The sequence below is a fragment of the Stomoxys calcitrans genome, chromosome 3, assembly GCF_963082655.1.
Source record: "Stomoxys calcitrans chromosome 3, idStoCalc2.1, whole genome shotgun sequence".
Taxonomy (NCBI): domain Eukaryota; kingdom Metazoa; phylum Arthropoda; class Insecta; order Diptera; family Muscidae; genus Stomoxys; species Stomoxys calcitrans.
Window position 1 is genome coordinate 162582641 of NC_081554.1, and position 27814 is coordinate 162610454.

The 27814-nt window shown below is 41.3% G+C and overlaps 3 protein-coding genes across 4 annotated transcripts in view; 1 reads left to right on the forward strand and 2 right to left on the reverse strand.

Moving 5' to 3' along the window:
- LOC106083530 (unextended protein) overlaps positions 1-6215 on the reverse strand; it is an 81912-nt gene extending 75697 nt beyond the window's left edge. Inside the window, exons 1-2 of one of the 2 annotated variants that reach the window (XM_013246616.2) lie at positions 6101-6215; positions 5423-5975 (exon numbers count right to left, since the gene is read on the reverse strand). In XM_013246616.2, the coding sequence (XP_013102070.2) occupies positions 5423-5940 (518 nt within the window). In that variant the 5' untranslated portion in view covers positions 5941-5975; positions 6101-6215. Of the gene's footprint in view, positions 1-5422 lie in introns of both variants that reach the window. The other variant, XM_013246615.2, reaches the window with a different exon arrangement.
- A 2605-nt stretch (positions 6216-8820) lies between these two features.
- Positions 8821-27814, forward strand: part of LOC106083528 (DNA-directed RNA polymerase I subunit RPA43) — a 30539-nt gene continuing 11545 nt past the window's right edge. The window contains exon 1 of the mRNA XM_059364685.1: positions 8821-8936. The gene's annotated coding sequence lies outside the window, so the exon portion shown is untranslated. The remainder of the gene's footprint in view (positions 8937-27814) is intronic.
- Positions 11460-18079, reverse strand: LOC106083541 (NHL repeat-containing protein 2). The gene is made up of 3 exons (XM_013246631.2): positions 17772-18079; positions 16491-17698; positions 11460-12493 (listed from the first exon to the last, which is right to left on the reverse strand). Exons 1-3 carry the CDS (start codon positions 18010-18012, stop codon positions 11705-11707), a joined length of 2238 nt encoding a protein of 745 aa, XP_013102085.1. The 5' UTR covers positions 18013-18079; the 3' UTR covers positions 11460-11704.

Sequence of the window (27814 nt, forward strand, 5' to 3'; positions counted from 1 at the left end):
ACATTTGGAAGTGACTTTCTCACTCCCTCCCAGAATAGTCACTTTTTAGGTCCTTTTGTATGATAGTTTGTAGAGATTTCAAGATTTACAACAACAAAATACATTACTGTCGGAATTCTATCATTCATGTTTCGCTAATTAGTTTCTCATAATCAACTGCTATTGCTACAAATTTAAAAATAGATTTTTTGTTGTTGTTTTGGACGCTAACTCAAAAAACCCCAAACAAGAGAATGTATGTTAACTTAGCCTTCTGTAATGAAGAAAGGCCGGTAGCACAGAGGGATAGCATACGCCTCACAATCGTAAGGTTAGCTGTTCAAATCCGAGTCAGGGAAAATCATTGCAAAGAAAATCTTCGATTATTAATCTTGATTTGAAAAAGAAGTAAATTAGAAAGAGAAATAAAAATTAGCCTCACTCTAAAAGGTAAAAAAAACATTTGGCAAATAAAAATTTATTTTTATAAATGACGTTGATAATCGAATTTTACACTTTTTTTAGTCCCTATTTAGTCACTCTTGGGAATATATCGCCAAGTGGAACGTTTTCTCCCGTACCGAGACACTAATTAGAGTAAAAAATGATATCGCCTGAGATTGTTTTCAACTTCCTTGAGTGCAGATTTAGTGACTCGCACGATAGAAAATGTTTGGAGGGTAGTAAACATCAAACAGCTGGCATCGGCTTGTCTGTCATCGGCCATTTAGTTCAGTTCACAGTGACGGCGCTCAAAAAATACCCCCCCACCCTACCCAACCAAAAAAATATATCAAAAATTGCAAAAATTCTTTGATTTTTCTTTATTCTGGCACCAAGTACACATACAAACATAGACATAAACAGTCTGAAAATATAATAATGAAATAAAAAATAAAAAATAAAATAACATTGGTATGTTTGTATGTACCCGTACGGGTATGCAAAAAAAAACGTAGAAGGCGACAGTGACGTTAGTGTAAAGACCTGCCTGCAGACAAAAAAAATCTATTTATAACAAAATGCGAAAACCTCGAAAACAGCACAGGCAATACACTTATGGTGATTACTTTTTCATATTGCCTTAGTGAGAAAAAGTTAAGCCAAAGTAATAATAAGAAAGTAAGCAATAAACAAGGTTGGGTTATGTGACAATCCGGCAAGCATAGTATTCCGCTTACTAAAGGGCACATTTTACGATCAGGACCCTTGGTGGACCTTAAGATCTATTGACTTTATATTCTTTCGTGCAACGGGTTAAGCTGAGATAAGTCGAATTTAGCTGTCAAACTTTGAATTAGGCTGTCGTAAAGCGAATTGAAGTGTTGGAAATTTGTTTATGCATTTAGCCCATGGCTTAAGGCTAAGTTAGTTTACAAAGTTCTAGTATGTGTTCCCACTATTGGAATAGTGTCTAAACAATGAATATACGGTTTTTTTTTATCAAAAAATGCAAAATATCCATTATTAACATTTATTGACTTTTTGGGGCAAAGAACTTTTAAATTATGTCACCAATCCAAATCATTAATCAAAATGAATCCCAAAACGGTATATCTATGAAAACCACACAGGCTGGTGGTCACGAGAAGCTCAGCTGAGATCTACCCGGCGCGTCCACTGGTTGCGGATAGTGGAATGCTTTGTATACGGAATAGCTGCAATTGCAGTCGCAGTTGGAAAATCATCGTTATTGAGTGGATAGTCTCAGTGAGAGGCCGGGCCGCATCGGCTCTTGCTTAAATACTTAGTGCTTATGATGCTCGATATGACAAGGCGAATATTTTTTTGGCGCCTTTATGTTAGCAATCACCATCACGTTCCCGCAGCGATCGGTCCTATTGACCAGAACGAGCTCACTCATCTTGAGGAGTTTGACGAGTATGAAAATGTGGCTACAACATGAATCAATATGGAAAAAGAATCACAAATGCCTTCGGAAATCGTACAATACAAAGCCTTTCTCGGCCAAAATTTAACAAAAAAAATTAATTCGAAAGCACGCAAGACCAGAAGAGATCCGCCTCCAGCGGATTTATGTAGATATTTTTTGCACTACCTATACAACAACAAAAATTTGGTAATGGCAACACGCACAAATTTTCGAAATGCAGTGGTGACAAACTTTTTGGGCCTGCCAAGAGGGCGCCTCCATCTATAATATAAAATTCACGACAGAGCGCCATCTACATAGCAAATATAAAATCTCGTACAGAAACTCTAATACAAAAAATCCTTATATTGTACAAAAGCGATAAAAATCGAATATAAAAAAATAGAAATTTAAATACAAATAGGATGAATGAAAATTAAATAAAAATGAGATTAAACAAATAAAAGCCTGCTAAGTCCGGCCGGGCCGAATCTTATATACCCTCCACCATGGATCGAGTAATTTTCCCGGCATCTCTTCTTAGGCAAAAAAAAAGTATAAAAGAAAAGATTTGCTCTGCTATTAGAGCGATATCAAGCTATGGTCCTATTATATGTTGGAGACCTGTGTAAAATTTTAGCCAATTTGAATAAGAATTGCACCCTTTGGGGGCTCAAGAAGTAAAATAGAGAGATCGTTTTATATGGAAGCTGTAGACCGATTCAGACCATAATTAACACGTATGTTGGTAGTCATGAGATGATCTGTCGTACAAAATTTAAAACAAATCGGATAATAATTGCGACTTCTAGAGGCTCAAGAAGTCAAGATCATAGATCGGTTTATATGGCAGCTATAGCAGTTTATAGTCTAATTTGAACCATATTTGGCACAGATGTTGGAAATCATGACAAAACATGTCATGCTAAATTGCAGCCAAATTGGATAAGAATTGCGCTCTCTATGGCCCGATTTTAACCACACTTAGAACAGTTGTTGGAAATCGTAATAAAACACGTCATGCAGTTCAGGCAAACTGGATAAAAATTGCGCCTTCTAGTGGCTCAAGATCCAAGATCGGTTTATAAGGCAGCTATATCAAAACATGGACCGTTGTATGGCCCATTTACAATCCCAACCGACCTCCACCAATAACAAGTATTTGTGCAAAATTTAAAATGGCAAGCTTTACTCCTTCGAAAGATAGTGTGATTTCGACAGACAGACAGACGGAAATATTTCGAGTAGTTGCAAACAGAATGACGAAATTAGTGTACCCCCATCCTATGGAAATATGGATAAGTCGAATTTAATTCAACACACAAAAAATAGAATATCATGTCCGCCTATGACGTTGAACGCCTGGGTTCGAATCCTGGAGAGACCATAAGAAAAAAATTTTCAGCGGTGGCTTTCCCCTCCTAATGCTGGCAACATTTATGAGGTTATATGCCATGAAAAACTTCTCTCCAAAGAGGTGTCACACTGCGGCACGCAGTTCGGACTCGGCTATAAAAGTGAGGCCCCTTATCATTGAGCTTAAACTTGAATCGGACTGCACTCATTGATATGTGAGAAGTTTGCCCCTGTTCCATAGTGGAATGTTCACGGGCAAAATTTGCAATTTGCTTCATTTTTCAGAGTGAATGGCCCACTGTGATCCACTGGGAAAAAGTGGGTTAAATCCGTTTGCAGGAAATATAAAACGGACCACACTCTTTTCGAATCTAACCAATTTGGAACCCAAAGTATTAAATAACCCAAGATATTAGTCTTTTTTTTTTGGCAAGAATTGAAAAATTGTTTTCAGTTGCCTGGAAAATAGTGTGCTAAAACCGTATAAAGGATATATTAGATCAAACAAGCTCTTTCCGAATCTATCCGAACTGGCACCCAAACTACTAAACAAATTTTGGTAAATTTTACCTATGATGCCCCGTTTTTTAAGTGAGTAAATAACCCACTATGGCCAAATGGGAAATAGTGGGCTAAAACCGCTTACATGAAATGTAATATGGACTATGTGCTTTCCAAATCTACCTAATTTGGAAGCCCAATTATACCCAATAAAGAACCCGTACACAAGAAAGGAGACAAGACGGATTGTGCCATCTACAAAGGAGTAGGTCTCCTCCCCATCACATATAAGATACTCTCGAGCGTACTGTGTGAAAGATTAAAAACTAAAGTCAATGAGGTAATTGGGTCCTATTAGAGCGGCTTTAGGCCTGAAAAACCCACCATAGACCAGATATTTACACTGCGCCAAATCCTGGAAAAAACCCGAGAAGGACAAATCAACTCCTACAATCTCTTTGCTGACTACAAATCCTCTTTCGATAGCCCTATAATTTCAGAGTTATTTCAAGTCATGATACACGTTCCTTAGTAAGAATAGGAAAGAATCTCTTCGGATCATTCAATGCCAAACGAGGTTTCAGACAAGGAGACAGCCTATCGTGTGATCTCTTTATAATCCTGCTGGATAAGATTATACGAGATGAAGGTGTGAATAGATATGGCACACTACTTACAAGACAACAAATGCTACTCGCCTATGCCGATGACATCGATATCATAGGTCGGTCACCGGAAGTAGTAACAGCAGCCTTTAAAAGAATCGAAGGAGAAGCGTTGAAGAATGCAGAATGCAGTGAATAAGAAGGCAGACAAAGCATTAAACCCCGTTTACACTGCCCTTTTATCTGGATTTAATAGCTCTATGATCTGATTTCCCTTTATAAAATCAGCTGACGAGAGCCTTAAATACGGATTTAATGAGCAGTGTACACGGGGTTTTATGTAGCAACTATAGTGGAATCAGTCCTTTATCGCATACCAAATATGGTCTAGCGAATTTCATGGAAGACTTGGAGGTCAATGAGAAAATTGGGTATAATCAATCTCGGTTTTAATATTGCAACTTTGCTAACATCCTGCATAATAAGTATAGCTTAATCATTACGGACCTTTTTTGCATAAGAAGTTTTACACTGGTGAATACCTCACAAAAGGTAAGACTACCGAAGAAAAATTCTTCTGATCTTCTGGCCACAATTCGAAACCAATTCAGATTTGTGCTACAATCGTATGGTCATAATAATAGGTAAGGCTAGGTTTGGTATCTATCTGCAATCAGATTCGATCTGACATTTTAGTCCAATTTGATCAGTTTTGTCGTTTTGGGGTTTTTCTACCAAAAATCTGATTTTAGGCAGTTGATCGAATAAACGGCCCAATTGGTTCTTGTTAGATTCAGAAAGAAAATTTCAATTTGTTCCAATATCATATATTTATAAAATAATAATATCGTTGATCTAATATTGCAATAATGTGGATATTCTTTATGCGACCTTCACAAAATTTGACTCTTAAGGTGCTATGAGGAATAACGCGCTATCACACGAAAAATATAAATTTGGATGGGGTTGGCGGCTCCGGCCTATAGCCACCTCTCTGGCCCCTGCAGTCTACTATGAAAATTCCTGAGTTTAAAGGATTAAATCGGGTCAAACAATTTTTGTTTAAAGTTCCCTACATAAAAATTCTCATTGGAGTTTTTCTTTATACCTGTTTTGGGATTCTGCAGATTTCAGCAACGGCATGTTGTTATAATCATACGGCATTTGGCTATTGATGTACATGTTATTCAAACCATTTACTATTTTCGTCGACCATGTGGTAGTTGTTGGATCATCCATATTTGTGTGTGGTTGATTTACTAATGAATCACCGCTGTTAACGGCACAAGTGCCGCACTGGAACGCACTGCTAAATATTAGGAAAATCAATGCGTTCACGGCAAAGGGAGTGCTAGCGCGTAATGGATATTTTTGCAACAATAGCAACGGTACTAGGGATTCGAGGAAGATATTGAACTTGGAAAATAGGGTCGTGAACGGTGATGCGTCGTAATGGTAGGTGTTCGTTGGGTGAGGAGAGCCAATCTTAAGGCCAGCTTGTCGTAGGTATGCCATCATTGATTTTCCTTTGTTTTTCACTTTTTCATTTGGCATGGTAGCAAGGCATTTTTCTACTTTGTTATTTGCTGTTGTTGTTGTTGTTTTGTTACATTCATTATACTGCATTGAATTGGAATTTCTAGTCCGTCTTTGGCAATTTTCTGCGAATGGCAAACGTTTAACTTCCATCTTTAATTTATTTTTATTTTTTATTTATTATAACAACCAAAAAAACACTTGCAACACTTAAAATTTCACTTTGAAACAGTTGGAAACACCTAATTACTTTATATTAGAAAAAATATCTTTTTTTATGTAGCCGGGAATAAAAACTGCTGTAAAATGAAATACAATGTGTTTTCCCGAACGCACACCAGACAACCGCACAACTGAGTATAAAGACCAAGAGACGAACAATATTTAATTTTTTTGACCCAATGTAGAGCAAAACAAAAACACTCGGCAATAAAGCAATCGAATACCCAATTTTTTTATCGATTAAAGCTAGAAATCGATTACATAGTCGTCTACAAGATAAAAACTATTTAAATCGATGATAAGAATGAGTAAATAATTACAAGCTTAGTAGTTCATCTATATCATCCACTATGATCTTACTCAAAATCGAAACACTTTTGATAAAAGGCTATATTAATGTAGAGCACTCACTCTTCATTACAATAATCGAATGTCAATTTTTTTAGCGATTAACACCACGCATCGGTTACCCAGTCTCTCAGTGGGTGTGAGTGATTTTATTGCTGTGCTCTACATTGGACCTGTTTTATTTTAGTGCTGTAAGAGTGTAAATCACGAGATGTTTCAAGGCGGATTTAAAAAGGCGGTCTCACGCGAACAGCTGTTACCAGTCGGCCAGGTTTGACGGTATTAAGATGTCAGAATTTTGTTTACATTCTCATTGTTGTTATCTAATTTCTCGCATATTCTCTGCTCATGTACGCACACGTGCCAAAACTTCGGTTAACTTGATGGCAAGGTGGCGGATTGCACTATATAATTTGTGGTTGTTGTATAGGGTGATTTTTTTGAGGTTAGGATTTTCATGCATTAGTATTTGACAGATCACGTGGGATTTCAGACATGGTGTCAAAGAGAAAGATGCTCAGTATGCTTTGACATTTCATCATGAATAGACTTACTAACGAGCAACGCTTGCAAATCATTGAATTTTATTACCAAAATCAGTGTTCGGTTCGAAATGTGTTCATTCACCGTTCAGCGATGAGGCTCATTTCTGGTTGAATGGCTACGTAAATAAGCAAAATTGCCGCATTTGGAGTGAAGAGCAACCAGAAGCCGTTCAAGAACTGCCCATGCATCCCGAAAAATGCACTGTTTGGTGTGGTTTGTACGCTGGTGGAATCATTGGACCGTATTTTTTCAAAGATGCTGTTGGACGCAACGTTACGGTGAATGAACACATTTCGAACCGAACACTGATTTTGGTAATAAAATTCAATGATTTGCAAGCGTTGCTCGTTAGTAAGTCTATTCATGATGAAATGTCAAAGCATACTGAGCATCTTTCTCTTTGACACCATGTCTGAAATCCCACGTGATCTGTCAAATACTAATGCATGAAAATCCTAACCTCAAAAAAATCACCCTTTACAAATGAGACCACCTTTAATTGTTTCGCCATGGTGTTGTTTAAAGCTGGCAAAATATCGATGGCACTATCGATATATCATTTTTTTCTGAATATCGATTGATAGTTTTCTATCGATACTATTGGCAAATAAGCGATCCGACACTGAATGTATCCTATACTATACATTGCGGCTATAGAGGGCGCAATTTCATCCGATTGGGCTAACATTTAGTAAAGGGTGATTTTTTTGAGGTTAGGATTTTCATGCATTAGTATTTGACAGATCACGTGGGATTTCAGACATGGTGTCAAAGAGAAAGATGCTCAGTATGCTTTGACATTTCATCATGAATAGACTTACTAACGAGCAACGCTTGCAAATCATTGAATTTTATTACCAAAATCAGTGTTCGGTTCGAAATGTATTCAAATTTTGACAAATTTTGTTCAGCGATGAGGCTCATTTCTGGTTGAATGGCTACGTAAATAAGCAAAATTGCCGCATTTGGAGTGAAGAGCAACCAGAAGCCGTTCAAGAACTGCCCATGCATCCCGAAAAATGCACTGTTTGGTGTGGTTTGTACGCTGGTGGAATCATTGGACCGTATTTTTTCAAAGATGCTGTTGGACGCAACGTTACGGTGAATGAACACATTTCGAACCGAACACTGATTTTGGTAATAAAATTCAATGATTTGCAAGCGTTGCTCGTTAGTAAGTCTATTCATGATGAAATGTCAAAGCATACTGAGCATCTTTCTCTTTGACACCATGTCTGAAATCCCACGTGATCTGTCAAATACTAATGCATGAAAATCCTAACCTCAAAAAAATCACCCTTTAGAATGATTTCTCTCATGACTTCCAATTGGTTTTATGTTTTATTCGGTCTGTGCATTGATATAGTTTGTATATTAATGGATATTTTTTGTTTGTTTCTCTTTCGAGACGAGCTCAATGATTGGAGATGCAAGTGGAAAAGGAAAGCCAAAGATAACATAACACATCAACCACTATGGGACGCGTTTCGTTTTTGGTTAAAAGACTTGTCAACCATATTAGGTATGATGGCTTCAAGGGCCGTGCGTTGGTATGTTGTATTTGAATTGTATTAATAGCGAAAACGCATCTATAATACAATTACCTGATTTTTACTTTTCATTTCTTTTGAAATGTAGGTGATATTTATTATTAGAAATATCGAATGTTGCGATTATCGATAATTCGTCAGCTCTAGTGTTATGGCCTGATATCGATAACGATCCAGAGCTTTGAAATAAATGAAGTTTGAATGAGTCGCATTGGAAAGTAAAAATAAACACAAAAGACATACGGCAATGAGTGTTTCATTGGTCATGTTTCGTTTTAGCACTACGCGGTGAAGATGTAGCGCATAGATAACTAGTAAAAACTTGAGTATGTCAACAGAGATAAATCCGGTGATTGGTGATTTAAATCAATAACTTGTTGCTAAATCAGTAATAACGGAAGAGTGCAGTTTTTGACTAAGGTAACGAATTTATTTTTAATTTACACCACCCACAATTTTAAAAAAATTAGGTACACGGATGCGATTTGACTCCTGGAAAAGAGATATAAAGGTCGTTTTGGGACAATTTGTGACATTCAATGCATTTAGTTGACTACTGTTGCTGTTGTAGCCACATTTGTATGTGGAGGTAACGATTCTCGTCAAGTTCCATATGTGAGCAAGCTCATTCCGCCGCGGGAACATTATACCCATATTTTATTTTAACACGCCAATAACTCTCCTTGTCTTCTAGTTCCTACCGTTGCACCATCCAGATCGCTTTAAAAAGCCCAATAACTTGCGAATGTTCACATCCGTTAAATCAGACAGGTTCTCACAGAAATGAGAACCTAAAGTGGAGCTACTGCGGAATACACATACAGTAGGTGTTCCATAGTCTCTTCTTCTTCGATGTCCTTACAGCTTCTGCAAAAATCGTTGCTGGCAACCTTCAGTCTGTCCGCATGTTTTCCGATTAGACAGTGACCTGTTATGACGGGCACAATGAATGAAACGTGTGTTCTAGCAAATGAGAGCAAATCCATAGACCTCTTCAAGTCTATATTAGGCCACATAGTTTTGGAATACTCACAGCCCACTCTTTGTGACCATCTATCATTCGTTGTCCTTCGGGCCTGGTCCTGAAAACTTATCTTACATGTCGCTAGAGGCATACCCACAGATTCCAGTATCCCTGGAATGTGTAAGGTAGTTCCTAGTCTCGCAAGCTCATCCGCTTTACAATTCCCTGGTATATCTCTGTGCCCCGATACCCAGAACAGGTGAGTTTTAAACTATTCAGCCATCTCGTTGAGAGATCTGCGAGAATCGAGGCCGGTTTTTGTGTTCAGAAATACGTTCTCTCCTAATGGCTGCCTAGCTGTCTGAGAAGATATTTATGTCAATCGTCGTTATGACATTATATCTTAGCCATTTCCTTAATTACCAGGATTTTCGCTTGCGATATGACCAATTCTAGATCTTTAGAGTACAACCCAAACCCACCTGGTCGTTTAGTTTAGAACCATCCGTATAGAAGTCTATGTAACTTCAGTTACCAGGGATATCGTAGTTCCAATCGGTTCTATCAGGAATAGTGGTACAGTAATTTTTATCAAACAGCAGCTCAGGTAGGGTGTAATCCACACTGCCTGGAACATCGGATATTGTATCAAGGATTACACTGTGTCCGTAGTCGCCTCATGACCAATGAGAAAGGTCCCTTAACCTCACGGCAGCGGTCGCTGCAAGCTTGGGTAGCCACAATGTCCAGAGGCATAAGATGTAGCCTTAAATTCAGTGCATTAGATGGTGTTGTCCTCAGTGCCGCTGTGATGCACAAACAAGCCATCCCTTGGACCCGCTTAAGTATTGAGCAGTGGGTGGACTTTTGAAGCGTCGTCCACCAGATCATAACGCCATATAGCATTATAGGACTGACAACTGCAGTAAATACCCAATGCATGACACGCGGTCCAAACCCCCAACTTTTGCCAATGGCTCTCTTGCAGGTGTATAGGGCAAGAGTTGCCTTTCTTGCCCTTTGGATTGTTGGATTTCAAGTTCAATTTCCTATCCAGTAAAATCTACTAATAAATACCTTTCATTTGATAACCATATTGCCCAGGTTAGACTACATCTCCCCAAGGGGTTTTTGGCCCTAGGGGGGTCCACGAGCCCGAGCCCCAAAAACTGACTTCAAATTCATATTCCTGGGGCCAAAATTAGGGGGTATGCAAAAATCTAGATTTTTTGGGAACTACCCCGTGAAATACAGTTTGGCCGGTTAGGGATATGTAATGCTCCATACGGAGTCAGCGGTATCGAGCGAAGTCTCAGTGAGGGGCGTGGCGGCATCGGCTCTTGCACAAATACTGACTGCCTATGATGCTCGCTATGACAAGACGGGTTATTGGTGCATTTACATAACCAATGGCCACACTGTTCCTGTAGCGATCGGTCCTTTGTACCGTACGAGCTTGCTCGACTACTGGAGCTTGACGAGGATCGCCACCTCCACATGAAAATGTGGCTACAGCAACAACAACAATAGTTCTAATGTGAAACTCGCGGCAATTGATAACTCACTTTCTTGAAAGGATTTTAAAGACAACTACCTCCAGTGACACCATGAGATTGTCAGTGTCCACTGTTGAGAGCAAGACAGTGGACATTGACAACTCGTCTACAGTTGTGTTGCCAGGAGCCAAACCACGAAGTACAAATTAGTATAAAGTTGGAAATTTTTGTCAATTTCATTTAACATCAGTATTTTTAAAGTTCAGCTACTAAAAAATTTTTAAAAAAGCGCGTAATTTAATACAAAAATGAAAATTTTTGTAACATATTCGGCCGTTGGTAACGTAACTGAAGTTGAGTTGCCATCCATAATCGACCCATTAGTATCAAACATCTCCTACATCACCCTTTGAGAAATAACTCTTTCAAAGTTGCCATGTATAGATACAAAAAATCCCCTCATAGATTAGGTTTTGGTATAAGTTGTGTTAAACATAAGTCCACTTTATTGATGGTATGGCCACATATGAAATTAATAATTTTTTAACACTAATTGGTTAGCTTTGTCCAATCAAAATACTTTTCGGTTGTTTTTTCTCTAATCTACAATTAATGAGTATGTTTTAATTATGGAATAGGTCAACATTATTTCAAATATCTAAACATTATAAAAAAAGCGCTAAATGCCTCATAGTCATTTACAAAATCTTAAAAAAAAAAACATCGCCTTAAAACATATGTACGCTATTGGGAGTTATGTGCAATTTAAGTTCAATTTCTTCTGTGTTTGATGCTGTATTGTCGGATAGAGCATTGTCGTCATCATTAAGAATCACTGCAAAGCGTTTCATTAGACAACTTTTGGCATCGCATAGACTCAGGGACAAGTCTAATTTTAAATCTTCTCGTGGTATGTTCACATTGGCCATGTCCACGCGTTGCAGTAAAATATCAAATTTGCCATTGGTTAAAGAGCCACGCGTATTCAGTGACTTTAGAGCGCTATTGGCACTGTTCAAACTCCATTTTTGTGGGGCTTCGGCAGTAAATTTCAGATTTTGGTCCAGTGTCACAGACACCAATAGTTTAATCTGTTTGCATTTGGTCAAAGGCAATTGCCTTACAATCTCAAGACCTGTGCGCAATGGGCCATCGATGACACATTCTTCTTCGCCGGGACACCAGGGAAATTTCAAGGGAAATTGTTGCGCTGTTGATGTATACATATCTACACATATCAACTGGTGATTATTTGTGTCCGAAATAAGTAGATATTGGCCCGTAGCATCAAAGCATAAACCGGCTGGCTCATTAAACAGCTGCTTGGCAGCACCATCTTGTCTGAGAATGTTGCAGGTATCAATGGCGCTATTTTCCGTGTCAATAACTTTGATTTTATGATTATAGGTATCGGCTATATAGATCTTGCCATCAAAGTGATTGTAGCATATGCCAAGGGGATGTTGAAGTTTTGCCGAAAACTGTTTGCCATCTTCATCGCCAAAGGCGAAGAGGTTCTGAAGAAGAGTAAAGAGAAAAAGAAATGTTTATAAATAAGGATATTAAAAAAGAATGAAATGAAAAAAAGTGTAGAGTGACCCAAGGTCAAGAAATAATTGATTTGAAGTCAATAGGAAGACCGGCTTATGAAATTGGTAATGACAGTAATAAAATAACATCACATGGATCATTTTCCCCAATCCCGCCATCCGCAATTAGAAATTGTGCCTTCTAAGACCTGAATAAATCAAAACTGTTGATTAAGTTACATTTCATTCGTTCGGAATATATCGTACATTGGCTTGGTATGCGAACACACCATCCTTTCCTGAATTCTTGATATACACCATTGATGGGCAAACTAACACACTTGAAAATAATAAATTGTGATTGTATGTGAGCGGTTAATCCTGACCAATCACCCAAGTACAAAATCACAACAATGATATATGAAACAAGTAAGTGTTAAGTTCGACCGGGCCGAATCTTGGGAACCCACCCCCATGAATTTTGCATAAGTATGGGATCTTTATTTGATTATAGACGGATTTGGACACTAAAATTTCAGCCGAATATTAGAATAAATGCGGCTTCCAGGGGCTCAAGAAGTCAAATCGGGAGAGCGGTTTATATGGGAGCTATATCAGATTATAGACCCATTTGAACCGTACTTGGCGTAGTTGTTGAAAGTAATAACAGAACGCTATGTACGAAATTTGAGCAAAATCGGACATAACTTGCGACTTATAGGGGCTCAAGAAGTCAAATCGGGGGGTCGGTTTATATGGGAGCTATATCAGGTTATAGACCGTAATTGGCGTAGTTGTTCGAAGTCATAACAGAACACTATGTGCAAAATTCCAGCCAAATCGGAGAAAAATTGTGGCTTGTAAAGCTTTATGTGCGCTTGTGTGTTGTTGTCCATCGATGATGTACACCATGTTGCACGGGGGCACTTGAACTCAATGACAAGGGACCTTTTTATACCCACCACCATTGGATAGGGGATATATTGATTTAGACATTCCGTTTGCAACACATTGAAATATCCATTTCCGACACTACAAAGTATATATATTTTAAATCGTCGAAAAATTTTAAGGCCGTCTGTGTATTCGTCAGTTGTAATCACGCTAGTCTTTAAAAATAGAGATATTAAGTTAAAATTTGGATTAAACTTGTATTTCTTCTATGTGTATGTGAAGATCTTGAATGGGCCAAATCTGACTATATTTGAATATAGCTGCCATATAGACCGATCTGGCGATTTAGGGTCTTAAGCCCTTAAAAGCCGCATATTTTTTGTCCCATTTCAGGGAAATTTGGAACAGGAAGTTTTACTTGGCGCCCTCATATTCAAACCGAATATGGACCATATCAGACCATATTTACATATAGCTGCCATATAGACCGATTTGCTGGTTTAGGGTCTTAAGCCCGTACCAGAGGCATTTATTATCCGATTTCGAAACAGAAACAGCGAGTTGTTTTAAGCCTCCCGACAACTGACTCAAATATGGTTAAGATGGGACCATATTTATATATAGCTGCCATATAGACCGATCTCCCGATTGAAGGTCTTAAGCCCATAAAAGCCGCATTTATTATCTGAATTCGCTGAAATTTGAAATAGTGAGCTCATTAAAGCCTATATCCTATATCCGACTCAAACATGGTTCAGATCGATCTTTATTCAGATATAGCTGCCATATAGACCGATCTGCCTATTAAGGGCCTTGAGCCCATAAAATCAGCATTTATTACCCGATTTCGCTGAAACTTCTCTACCGATTGAAGGTCTTGAGCCCATAAAAGCCACAATTATTATACGATTTCTATAAAATATGAAAAAGTGAGTTGTTTAAAGCCTACCGATATCCGACTCAAATATGGTTCAGATCGGTCTTTATTCAGATATAGCTGCCATTTAGACCGATCTGCCGATTAAGGGCCTTAAGCATATAAAAGTTGCATTTATTACCCCGATGATTTCGCTGGAATTAGACACAGTGACTTGTATTAAGCCTCCTGTCATCCAACCAGCATATGGCCCAGATCAGACAATTTTTAGATATAGCTGACATATAGACCGTTCTTTCAATTTAGGGTCTTAATCCCATAAAAAGCGAATTTGTTGCCCGATTTCGCTGAAACTGTGACTTGTCCAAAGGGATGTGGGTCAGATACGAGTGGGTCTGGCTGGACAGTTAAACAGTTGACGTGTGTCATGTGGTCACATTCGGGACACATATCCTGCACCTTGACATCAATCCTTGCTCTGTATGAGTTGAGGCGGCTGCATCTGCCATATCGCAATTGTGCCGAAACTGCTCTGGCGTGCGGAGGAGGTCAATTTCTTCAGGGGAAGCAGTCGTTCCCCAAGGACAATATTAACCGCATCTACTACCGTAGAACCTCTCGCTCTAGATTATAGATGGGCAGCATACACATCCGTACATAAACAACTTCGTGTGGCTTCGTTAATATTTAGTTGATGTTTGATGTTACTCACACAAACACAGTTTGGTCTTTTCAACAATGCCACAGGTTGCTGATAGTGGAATGCTCTATACGGAGCTGCAACGGCACTCGCGGACAATCAGCGATATCAAGCGGAGAGTCTCAGTAAGAGGCCGGGCGCCATCGGCTCTCGCACAAATACTGAGTGCCTATGATGTGGGTCATTGGCGCCTTTAAATAACCAATGGTCACTCTGTTCCCGCGGTGATCGTTACTTTGGACCGGAATGAGCTTGCTCACCTACAGGAGCTTGACGAGGATGGCCACCTCCACATGAAAATGTGGTTACAACAACATGAAGATCCACCTTGAGGCTTCTGGGCGGTGGATACCTGGATCCACCAGATAATGTTTTTGATAGATGAATGTTGTCAGGAGATGCTCATTGCAGGTTAGCTTAGAGAGCCTGAGACTAAAGAAGAACGACCTCAGACATCTGATAGGGGTTTTGGTTTTCTCTGCAATGTCAAATCGCTAGAAGCAGTAAGATAAAATCTTCTGTAGTGTATGTGGGGATTAAAATCCTTCGACCCTTTCGAGCATCTAGTTTGTCAATGCCGCTCACAGGAAGGGAGGAGGCATAAGATTTTGTCCTTGCTTGGACACCTTGTCATTTTGAAATTCTTTGAGTGAACCGCTCATAGAGTCGTTAAGGACCTTTGACGCCCAGAGGATTCCTTTGATCCTTAGCCATTGCCATCCCCAAAAAATTTGCATCTTCATCTGGCCAGTGCACGAAAATACCCTTCCATACCCATGGATGTCACAGGTCAGAAATCCGATCCGGTTTCCCATGAAATGTGATATCACTCATCCTGGGACTGATGGGAGTGGTGACTGTCCACTGCAATGTCAAATTGCAATGGCGGGGAGAAGGCATAGGATTTTTCTTTGTCTGAACCGAGACTCCATTTATCATTTATTCATTTGTCATCCCCTAGGGACGTATTTGATCACGAGACAATTCATATGCTAGCTGAGAAACCCAGGGTCCTGTTAAACCTATATATTTTCGTCTAGCAAATGCAGGACGTTTGTCAGGCACATTCTGAAGAAATTAGCCATATCATTTGTTGATTACACAGATCTGATCAATCCCATGGCAGCCGGTTGTACGCACCGGATTGACCCGATGGAGTTCTTCATCGGCAAGGGCTGCCACCTCAGTGTATAACACACTACTACAACAACACAGATCTGACACACAGTTTCCCATCAAGATGCTGCAAAGATTTACAAATATCCCTTTAGGGATTTAGGTTGTTGTTGTAGCTACATGGTAACATGCTTGTCTTGTTGTTGTTGTGTCTTCATCCAATATAAAAATCACGACAAAGCAATAAATTAATTGTTATGTCGCTAAAAGTACCTGGCGATATTGGTTTGGGATGTTGGGACGCCAATCGCTTATCCCGTGTGCATGTGCTTCAATTTACTCATTTGACAAAAATTAAAAAATGCGGTTTTCATACTAACGTTTATGCTACTTCTTACCTGTGGATTTCGATCTCCTCCCACAACACCCAAAACTTTGCCATCCACCAGTGAAGCCTTACGAATGCTGGAACTTTCACTATCCGCAACATACAAGAAATCCTTGGCAATAGCCAAACCCGATGGCTGGGCAAATGCTGCATTCTGGGGATAGGAGTTATTGCGATTCTCTTCCATACCATTGCCAATTAAAGAGACACAAGTACGTGGTTCAAATTTACGGAATTTCCACCATATCATGCCTTCAGGAAAGTAACCCCATATCTGATGAGTACCCGCCATTGAGCTGAGTATTATAGTCTTTTCGGGCACATTTTGCTCATCCAAATGGAATGACATATCCATGTCACGTGTCCGATATACAGCCACGTCCCAAGGTGAAGAAATCTGTTGCAAGGGACCTATTTTGCCTCCGGTACGATCATGGCCTTGTTGGCCAGTACCAGCCAAAGTTTCCACAGTTTGTGTCCTTAGATTCACTTGACGCAAAGCATGATTTTCGGTATCGGCCACTATCAAAATTTCGTTGTTAAGGAACGTCACACCTTGAGGACAGTTAAAGCGAGCCACACTTGTATGACCATCGACGAGGCCGCTGGATCCACAACCAATTTTGTGCAAAACATCACCTTGAATATTAAAGACCACAATGCGATGATTGCCGGCATCGGCAATTGCAAATCGACCATCTTCACTGCGAGCTATTTTTGCCGGAAATTTAAGCTTGGAGGCTGGCAACAGATCAATCGATGGTCTTATGGGTATTGAGAAATCTTTCAATTCCTTTTTCTGTGCAAAAAATCGCAAAGCCTGCTCGGTAAAATGTTCCATAAAAATACCATGGCCTTCACCCATTAACATCAGCATTGGGGCTCCAGTGGGTGCCAATACAATTAAAGTGGGCCAACAACGTACGCCAATGCTGCGCCACAACGACATGGTCGGATCATTGACAATGGGATGTTCAATTCCATAACGTTGCACGGCTGCCAAAATGTTTACAGCATCCTTTTCATTCTCGAATTTGGGGCTGTGTACTCCCACCACCACTAGACCCCTTTCGATGGGATACAGCTTTTCCAGATTATTCAATTCGGGCAGTATGTGCATGCAGTTTATGCAACAATAGGTGAAGAAATCCAAGACCAGCAACTTTCCACGCAGACCCTCCAAGGTGAGATGATGACTCACATTAAACCAGTCCAAATCTAAAATGGCCAATTGTCATAGATAATAAACCATGAAGTCATACACTGGAGACTTCTAAGACAATTTACTTACCCTTTTCGAATTCAAACTTTTGTTTTCGCAACACATCCAAAGCTCTATCACTTTCCCATCGCTTGAGAAAATCTTGAATTATTTGCGACTTTTCCGCCATATCAGTGGCTGCTTGGAATTTTGTCTGCAGCTCCTCCGTGATGAAGCACAATAGATCACTGGGCTCAACATCGTCACCCTCCATATCTTTTGAACTAAAAATTTTTTGAAAAAATTCTTTTGATCTTTTAAAAAACTTCATAAAAACTATTTTTAGGTGTTGTTTTTCGACCCTGCTTTCGGCACAGAACGACTGAACGGCGCAATGGCGCGGCGGCTCGTCGGCTGAGCCGATTCAAAAAATTCATTACTGGATTCATTCACTTGGAATGGGTATCCCCGTGAGTTGGCAACTACGTGGTATTTGGGTTATTTGGCATTGCACATACCGTTATGTAAATGAGCTAACTGTTAATGAAGTTTTAAGTTTTAAAACAAAGATAAAATTTAAATTTCCCAGAAAGACATATATGAAAATTAAATTAAATTTCTATACAAATAAATTTAGACGAAATTGACATACAAATACCTTTCTATAAAAATTAAATACATTGGAAATTCTCTATGCAGTTCAAATCTCTACAAAAATTAGAGTAGCTGGAATGGGTAACAATGCAAATTTGCCCATGAACATTCCATTAAGGAAAAGGGTGCAGTCCGATACAATTTTAAGCTCAATGATAATTGGACTCGGTGTTTTAAAAAAAGAGTTTTTATAACCGAGTCTGAACGTCGTGCCGCAGTGCGACACCAATGTCGCCAGCATTGTTGTTGTTGTTGTAGCAGTTTGTTGTGTTCTGTCTTTCGCCTGCTTGATTCTGTTGAGTGTCAAGACCCAGGAACTCTGCCACTAAGATGGGGTGCTTCCACAGGGGTCTGGGTCTGAGTCGAGTGAGTCTGGGTGGGGAGTTAAACAGGTAACGTGTATCGTGCGGTCCCTGGTTACAATCGGGACATACATCTTGAACGTCGGCATCAATCCTTGCTCTGGAGGAGTTGAGGCGGCTGCATCTGCCGGAACGTAATTGAGCCAGAACCACTCTGGTTCGCCGGCAGAGATCAATTGCTTCAGGTGCAATGGGAGGCGGTCATTTTCTAGGGACTAAATTCATTCGATAGCCATTTACCACATTTGCTACCGTGTCTGCATGAATGTTGTCTAGACCTGATTGATCTAGAGGTTCTCTCTTGTAGCGCTAAACCTCACGCTCTAGATCATGTAAATCTACCTTAAGGCTTCTAGGCGGTGGATATCTATCCACAAGATGATGATTTAGATGGATGGTCTGGTAGTTATGTTTTCGCACTGGTAGGATCTTTGTCTCCTGATGAAGGTGGTTCACATGAGAACTGAGGAGACAGCCCGCCGCAGTTCGGAGGCCGGCATTCCGACAGATCTGAATATTATTCCACTGCGTGTCACAATGCTGACGAGACCACACTGGCGCTGCATAACTTGCCACAGGCCGGCCAATTGCTTTGTACGTGGTCAAGAAGGTTCTTTGTCTGCACCCCAAGTGCTGTCAGCCTGCTGGCACAGGCAGTGGTACTCGCAGACGAGGGAAATTAGGCCGCACTTGAGTTATTCGACCGGCTGGTATATGCGAGAGGCTGTTGCGTTAAAGATGTCTCGGAATTTCCTTTCGGGCACTAGCACATCCGAGGGGGTGGCAGTTCACTGAAGCGGCGATGGGTATGCTCTCTGAAGCCAGCTCAACCGGCCTTCTTCCGATTGATAAACGTCCGGCGCTCAGAGGTTATGAAATCGGGTATTCGGTCGATGGTGAGAATTATGAGGAGGTGGTCTAACCTCAAAGAGATGACGGCTTGCCAGGATACGTCACTCAGGAGATCAGGGGATACAATGGAAAAGTCACGCGAGCTGCTGCACCTCCTCGTAATCCTAGTGGGGGCTTCCTCATTCACCGTGCAAAACGTGGAGCTATGCTACACTGGTCGTTACCTAGGGGAGAATGCCATGAAGTGCATTAAAGTCCCCTAGAACCAGACGATTATGGCCAGATAGTAACCCATTTATGTCGGGGTTGTAAGCTAGGCCACTAATCGGGACACAGCTACCAACCGGCGGTATGTACACATTGTATAGCTCTATCTCGGCAGTACCGGAACTAACTGCTATCCCCATGCACACTACCTAGGGGTCACTAGCGCCAGGCGCAGGCGAGGTGGGTCTATATTGCACGGAATGGTGTATCACGAAGGCCAATCGCCCGCCTCCATTCCTTGAGCGATCCTTACGTAGCAACCGTGTATCCGTGACAACTGTGCAAGCAGCAGGTGTTGGTCAGCTTTGTCTCCTGAATCGCTGTGACCAATATATTTTTCCGACATTATGAAATCCACAATCTCATCGATCTTGCCACGAAGACCATTGCAGTTTAGTTTCAAAAATGATACATTTCCCGGTACTGGCTTTGCAGTGCGGCAATATACTGCTGTTGCGTATATTGCCGCACGGTTCTGGCAAACCGAACAGAGCCAGGGTTTTTTTTCGATCCCGGCACGGACCAGAAGCGTGCGGAGAAGGCACTCCGGGATGTGCCTCTCCCATAACGAACACGTACACTGAGGTAGCAGCCCTTGGCGATGAAAGTTCCATCAGGTGCGTACAACTGGCTGCATGAGATAGAAGGGGATAACCACCACTGAAAATTTCTCGCCAGGATTCGCACCCAGGCTTACAGCGTTATTGGCGGACATGCTGGCCTCTGTGCACGCTTTGTTGTTCTAATTATTAATGATCAGTTTGTGTCCGAATAATGGAGAATGAGTCTTTACTGCGCTTGGGAGAGCTAGAGGACTTGTTGAGCCCTGTTTCAGAACAAAAGCGTGATCTACACCTTAATCAATTTGACAAAGGTGTCGATGAAGATACATGACGTGTCAGAAATCGCTGCCCACCGTGCCAGTCAAAGTGTTTTGGACAACAGCATACTCTTGCAAAAGTTATATATGTAAGTTCTTTGCTATGCTATTTTTTGAATAGAAAGCATTGAATCTAAATGATCTCGAGCTAGAAAATGTTTGAAATATCAGGAAAGGATTTCAAAGCTCAAAATAAAAATTATAATGAGGAATCCATCGTAACTTAAAATTCTTGTAACTCCTTCGGCATTAATCGAACCAAGAAACATAGATAACTCACTGAAAATTGGGCCACGTCTTGTCACGATTGAGTCAACCAGGGTATTGCGTATTTTATCTACTATCCATGAATTTAGTAAACTCTTGGGATTGGAGTATAAAAAACTTCCTTCTGAAATTGAAAATAAAGTGATGGTCGTTATTAAATAGATCTGCATCTCAATGCCTTTTCTGAGGGAATGCCATACGTCTGGATCTAGCACATCATAATAGAACACTAAACCCAAGCCCAAAGGCGTCTAGTAACCTCTGTGTAAGTCTTCTCTATTGAGCATGCGTAGTTAGAGTTTGGTAGTTGTTGTTGTAGCCACATTTTCATGTTTTTTTCAACTCGTTCAAGCTCGTTCCGGTCCTAACGGCCGATCGCTGCGGGAACAGGGTAGCCATTGGTTATTTAAAGGCGGCTTGTCATATCGAGCATCATATGCACTCAGTCTTTGTGCAAGAGCCGGTGCCCCTTGTCCTCTCACTGAGACTATCCACTTGATACCGCTGATTGTCCGCGACTGCCGTTGCAGTTACTCCGTATGGAGCATTCCACTATCCGCAACCTGTAGACGCGCACTGTAGCTCGCACCTAAGCTTCTCGTGACAGCACTGAACACCACACAGATCGAACCTCATTGTTCCAGCCTGTGTGGTGCTCACAGCTATTCCGTGACGGGAGAGTTTCCTAGTAGTCTTAGTTGTCTGAGTCCCTCCAATCTTTCCAAAGTGCCTGGGGTAAACAAAATGGAAAACAGGCTGTTACAGTCTGACACTATCATGCCAATTGTAGCTTATAGTCTACACCTCAAGAAATTGATAATCTTCGTCGGCAAGGGTTGCCGTCTCAGTGTACAACATATTGCTATAACAAAAATCACAGACAAAAACTCATTGATAAGTTCAAACTTTATCATGAGCAATGCTTTGAGGAACAGCGGAGAGATTTAATTTATATCATCTACTGCTCTCCTATACAATCCCGTGCCGGGCGTAGGGAAGCGGTCGTTCTCCAAGGACCACAGTCACCCGGTAGCTTTTCACCGCATCAGCTACCGTGTCTGCATGATCTAGAGGTTCTCTCTTGTAGCGCTAAACCTCACGCTCCTCACCGCCTTAAGGCTTCTGGGCGGTGGATACCTATCCACAAGATGATGATTTGGATGGTCCCTGCGATAACAGGCCAAAGATTACTGCTTGGACAGCATGTAGTTATGTGTTCGCCCGGGTAGGATCTTTGTCAGTCCTTCGCAGTTCGAAGATTCTGATAGATCTGAATATTATTCCACTGCTTGTCACATAGCTGACAAGACCACAATGGCGCTGCATAACCATACCATAGACCTGCCAATCGCTTTGAACGTGGTCAACAATGTTTCTTTGTCAGCACCCCAAGTGGTGCCGGCAAATGACCTTGTTTCTACATTTGACTTTATCGCAAATTGCTGTGGCATGTGGGGGAGAATGTGTAAGAGCTGTTAAATGTGGCGCCAAGTATTTTGGGACACTGGGTAGTCGGAAACATTTCTCCATCGACCATCACAGTCAGCTCAGTATTCACCTCACGCTTATTTGTAGTGATCAATGTGGCTGAAGATTTGGTGGCAGATATCTTCAGATTTCTTGCAGCGAAATATGAGGCAAGTTCGTTGAGGTAGACGTCCAACCTATCGCAGATGTCAATAATGTGGGGTCTTGATGCCATGATCGTACAATCGTCTGTATATGATAAGATCTCTATGCCGTCTGGAGGAGGTGGAATGGAGGATAGGTAAAGGTTAAACAATGCCGGAGATATCACCCCACTTTGGGGAATCCCTGTTTCACTCTACGGTGCTTCGACTTCTTATCCCTAAATTCCACAAATGACTGGCGAACACACAGATCCTATCACATGGCCTGGGACTGTTGTTGTGCTATGCAGTCTTCGAAATCCATGTTGATGCTCGGCGAATGGAAATTCTCCTACGAGGCTCGGGAAGAGTAATGTCTCAAGCGTATTCGCCACTGGTGAAAGAAGGGAGATCGGTTTGTACGACTCCCCCGGGTCCTTTCCAGGCTTCAGGAGCAGGATCGCTCTGCCCATTTTGCAGACTTCGGGTACTATAAGAGTGTTCAAACACAGGTTGAGGGCAGCAGTAAGGTACTCAACTCCAGGTGAATCCAGATTCTTCAACTTCAATGTAGAGATTCCGTCGGGGCCCAACGCCTTGGATACTTTGGCGCCAAAAATGACATTCATAACTTCGCTCACGGTAAATTGTGATGGCTGTCAAACGGCTCGGAGACCACGGATGCGGCGAGTGGCTCTCCTCCTTGCCCTTTTACTCTGGGGATGCACAATAAATTGACGGTTGAACAACCTGGCGCATCTCTTCGGATCAGTAACGAAGAGACTGTGATCGAGGTCCTGTCATCCCGTCTACCGGGGTTGGAGAGTGACTTAACAGTATACCACAACTTGCCTAAATCGATGCCTAAGTCACATTGCTCCAAGTGTTCCAGCCACAAATTCCGCCTATGTTCGTTGACTACGCTGTTTATTTCTAGATTCAGCTCGCTGATTCTGGGGTTAGTGGGGTCCATACAACGAATCCTATCACGTTCGTCTGCGAGTACCACTACCTGCCACGGGAAATTGGGCCGCACTTGGTGTATTCGATCGGCTGGTATAAAGGGAGCAGCTGATGCGTTAATGATGTTTTGGAATTTCCTCTCGGCAATTAGCAAATCCGAGGTGGACGGCAGTTCACTGAAGCGGCGATTGGTATATTTTCTGAAGCCAGCCTAATTGACCTTCTAATGATTGATAAACGTCCGGCGCTCAGAGGTTATGAAGTCGGGTCGGTCGGTCGGTCGATGGTGCGAATTATGGGGAGATGGTCTAACCCCAAAGAGACGACAGCTTGCCAGGATACGTCACTCAGGAGATCAGATCCTTCTCCGCACGGACCAGAAGCGTGCGGAGAAGGCACTCCGCGATGTGCCTCTCCCATGACGAAAAAAGGCGAACACGTACACCGAGGCGGCAGCCCTTGCCGATGAAGGGTTCCATCGGGTTAATCCGGTGCGTACAACCGGGTGCCATGGGATTGCGAATGTTGGGGTTATAGTTTGGCAGCTCTAATGTGGGGACTACTACTACTACCAATGTGGGGAGAATGTGTAAGAGCTGTCAAATGTGACTAGCGTTGCCACTACAAAAAACTTTTCCGACCAAAATTTTTGGAAAAACCACTCCTTGTTCCGATGATATAATGGCGCAGTGGCAAACTATTGCCCACTCCATGGAAAATACCGCGAAATCCGTACTTGGGTACCGGAAGCCTCCTCCAAAAAACCCATGGTTCGACCAAGAGTGTTGAGATACTACTGAAGCCAAGAATGCGGCATATGGAGCAACCCTGCAGTCAGTAGCAACGCGCCAGATGAAGGAGAGTTGCGGGAGAAAAGGACAGGAGAAACGTCTATTCCGCAGAAAGAAAAAGGGAATGGAAAGACGTGAGTGCGATCGAATTGAGACATCTCAATTCGCAGGTATGAACAGAGTGAACAGGTATGGTACATTATGAAGTCCAAAAAATTAAACATCAAACCGATGGCTTTGGTGCAGGCACATCCTCCTGCAGAGACAAAGAAGGAAATCTGGTAACAGATAACATGCTGAGGATATGGAAAGAACATTTTACCCAACTGCTAGTGTCCGACGTTGGCGGTGAAGAGGATACCGCAGAACCAATCAATGATTATGGTATAGAATTTTTACCTCCTAGTCAGAATGAGGTCCAGGTAACAATGATCCGACTAAAGAACAACAAGGCAGCAGGAGCCGACGGGTTACCCGCTAAACTATTTAAGACCAGAGGCGATACGCTGATAAAGCGTATGCATCAGCTTATCTGAGCAGTCTGACTAGAGGAACGCAGATTGCGCAGATAAGCCGATGGTTGGAACCTCAGCATACTATGATCCGTACACAAGAAAAGAAGACAAGACGGAATGTGCATACAAGATTCTCTCGAGTGTGAAAGATTAAAATCTTAAGTCATTGATATAATTGGGCCCTATCAATGCGACTTTAGACCTGGTAAATCCACCCTGGACCAGATATTCACACTGCGCCAAATCCTGGAAAAGAACCGAGATGGACAAATGAACACCTACCCTCTTTGTTGATTACAAAGCCGCGTTCGATACTACTTTACGTTCAAAGGTATTTCAAGCCATGTCTGCATGCATGTATCCCTGCAATCTTAATAAGACTCTGCAGGATGACACTTGCTGATACGTGTTCCTCAGTGAGAAAAGGAAAGAATCTCTCCGAACCATTTAATACCAAACGAGGTTTCAGACAAGAAGACAGCCTATCGTGTGATCTCTTTAATATCCTGCTGGAGAAGATTATACGAGATGCAGATGTGAATAGATATGGCATCATCATCATCACAAGAGAACACATGCTACTCGCCTATGCCGACGATATTGACGTCATAGGCCGGTCAGAAGTAGTAACTGCAGACTTTGAAAGAATCGAAAGAGAGTCAGTGAAAATGGGTCAGGCAGTAGAAGGAGTTAAGACGAAATGGATGGTTTCAACTTCCGAAACACCTTGTATAACCGAGCAGGTAAAGAAAATCGATATAGTTGGGAACCACAACTTTGAGATAGTCGGTAACTTTATCTACCTCGGCACCGCCGTAACCGAAACGTATGACACCAGTTTTGAGATCAAGCGAAGAATAATACTGGCAAACAGATGCTACTTTGGACTAAGTAAACAGTTTAGAAACAACACCACATCTCGACAGATGAAGATTTCACTATACAAGACACTGATACTACCCGTACTGTTATGAAAGTGACAGTAAATGAAGCAGTGCTTGGAGTATTTGAGAGAAAGATTCTTCGTAAAATATATGGACCAGTTTGCGATAATGGAGAATAAAGGCGATGTATGAACCACAAGCTGTATGACGACAGCATAGTTACACGTATCAAAATAAAACGGCTGCGTTAGCTAGGTCATGTTGTCAGAATGGATGAAGAAGCTCCAGCAAAGAAGTCTTTTGAAAGCAAACACGGTGGTACACGCAACCCGAGAAGACCAAAAGGCTGATGGAAATATCAAGTGATGGAAGACACCTCAAAACTTGGTGTCAGAGATTTTAGAATGAGCGCAGAAGATCGAGGTGCTTGCAATTTTATTCTACGTTCGGCTGGTGGAACAAATGTTCTGCCATAGCCAATTAAAACAAAGTAAGTAAGTATTAGGGGAGGATATGAAGGGGTTTAACGTAGCTCGCCGTACAAAATTTCAGCAAAATCGGGTAACAAAGACTTTCAACCGGGAGTTCGATTCATGTGGGGGAAAAACCCAAAAATGGTCAATCTAAACCTTATATGCAAGGTCGTCAAAGAGCAAAACACAGCTCACTGTGTCATATTTTAGAGAAATCGAGCAATAAATTCAATTTTTATGGGCCCCAGACCTTAAGTCAGGGGATCTATCTATATGAGAGATTTGAGAACTTAAGATACAATCCGATCTAAACCACCTCTCACAGTGTCTAATTTTAGCTCAATATCTCAGTTTTTGAAGGCTGGGGCGTGAATGGTCTTAGAATTTTAAAATGATCAAGATATGGATATTTTGATGTATTTTAAACAGAACGACTAAATTTTATATACCCTCTATCCTATGGCGGTGGATATAAAATGCAAATTCGCTGAAAATCTATCAAAATCAAAATGGGCTGTCTATCCGACCAAACCCTTTAAATTGAAAGTAAATCCTATCAATTTTGGTAGACAAAACCCAAAACGGCAACACTGAATGTAACACCAAGTATTTTGGAACACTTGATGGTCGGAATCGTTTCTACATCGACTATCACATTCAGCTTCTTACTCACCTCACGCGTATTTGTAGATGTTGCTGATGATTTGGTCTCACCAATGTCGCGAGCGTAAGTGGTGGTATGACCACCGTTAAAAAAATTGTTGATGTATTCACAATTTATGTAAATCCAGACGTTCACAGTCGTTTGTACCATTCGCAATACCAACAAAAATTGGTCAATTCTTTTTTTGTCTTTAACTTAAAAATGCTTGTATCTCCTTGAATACGCGACTAAACAAGAAAAGGGCGATAGTTATTGCTTCAAATCTTATATATAAAATTCAATTTGTGTTTGTTTCGTAAAGACTCAAAAACGGCTGAACCGATTACCTTGAAATTTTCACAGTTTGTGTAAGTCGGCCTGGAAGGAAACATAGGCTATATAATTTTTTGATATCGGGAGGGGGCTGACCCTCTCAAAAGTATCACCCAAAAATAAAAGTGGACCGATCGGGAGAATAGGAGATTCAAACTAGACCAAATTGCAGAAATATGTGGAGGGGCTTAACTTAACTCTCTATCCCACATTTCGGCAACATCGGACAATAAATGCCACTTTTATGGGCCTAAAACATTAAATCGAGATATCGGTCCATATGGCAGCTATATCCAAATCTGGACCTATTTGTGCCAAGTTGCAGAAAAATGTTGAAGGGCCTAACACAACTCACTGTCCCAAATTGCGGCGTCATCGGACAATAAATGCGCTTTTTATGGCCCCAAAACCGAGAGATCGGTCTATATGGCAGCTATATCCAAATCTGGACCGATCTGTCCCATAATGCAGAAGTATGTCAAGAGGCTTAACTTAACTCACTGTCCCAAATTTCGGCGACATCGGACAATAAATGCGCCTTTTATGGGCCTAAGACCCTAAATCGGAGGATCGATCTATATGGCAGCTATATCCAAATCTAGACCATTCTGAGCCAAATTGACGAAGGATGTCGAAGTG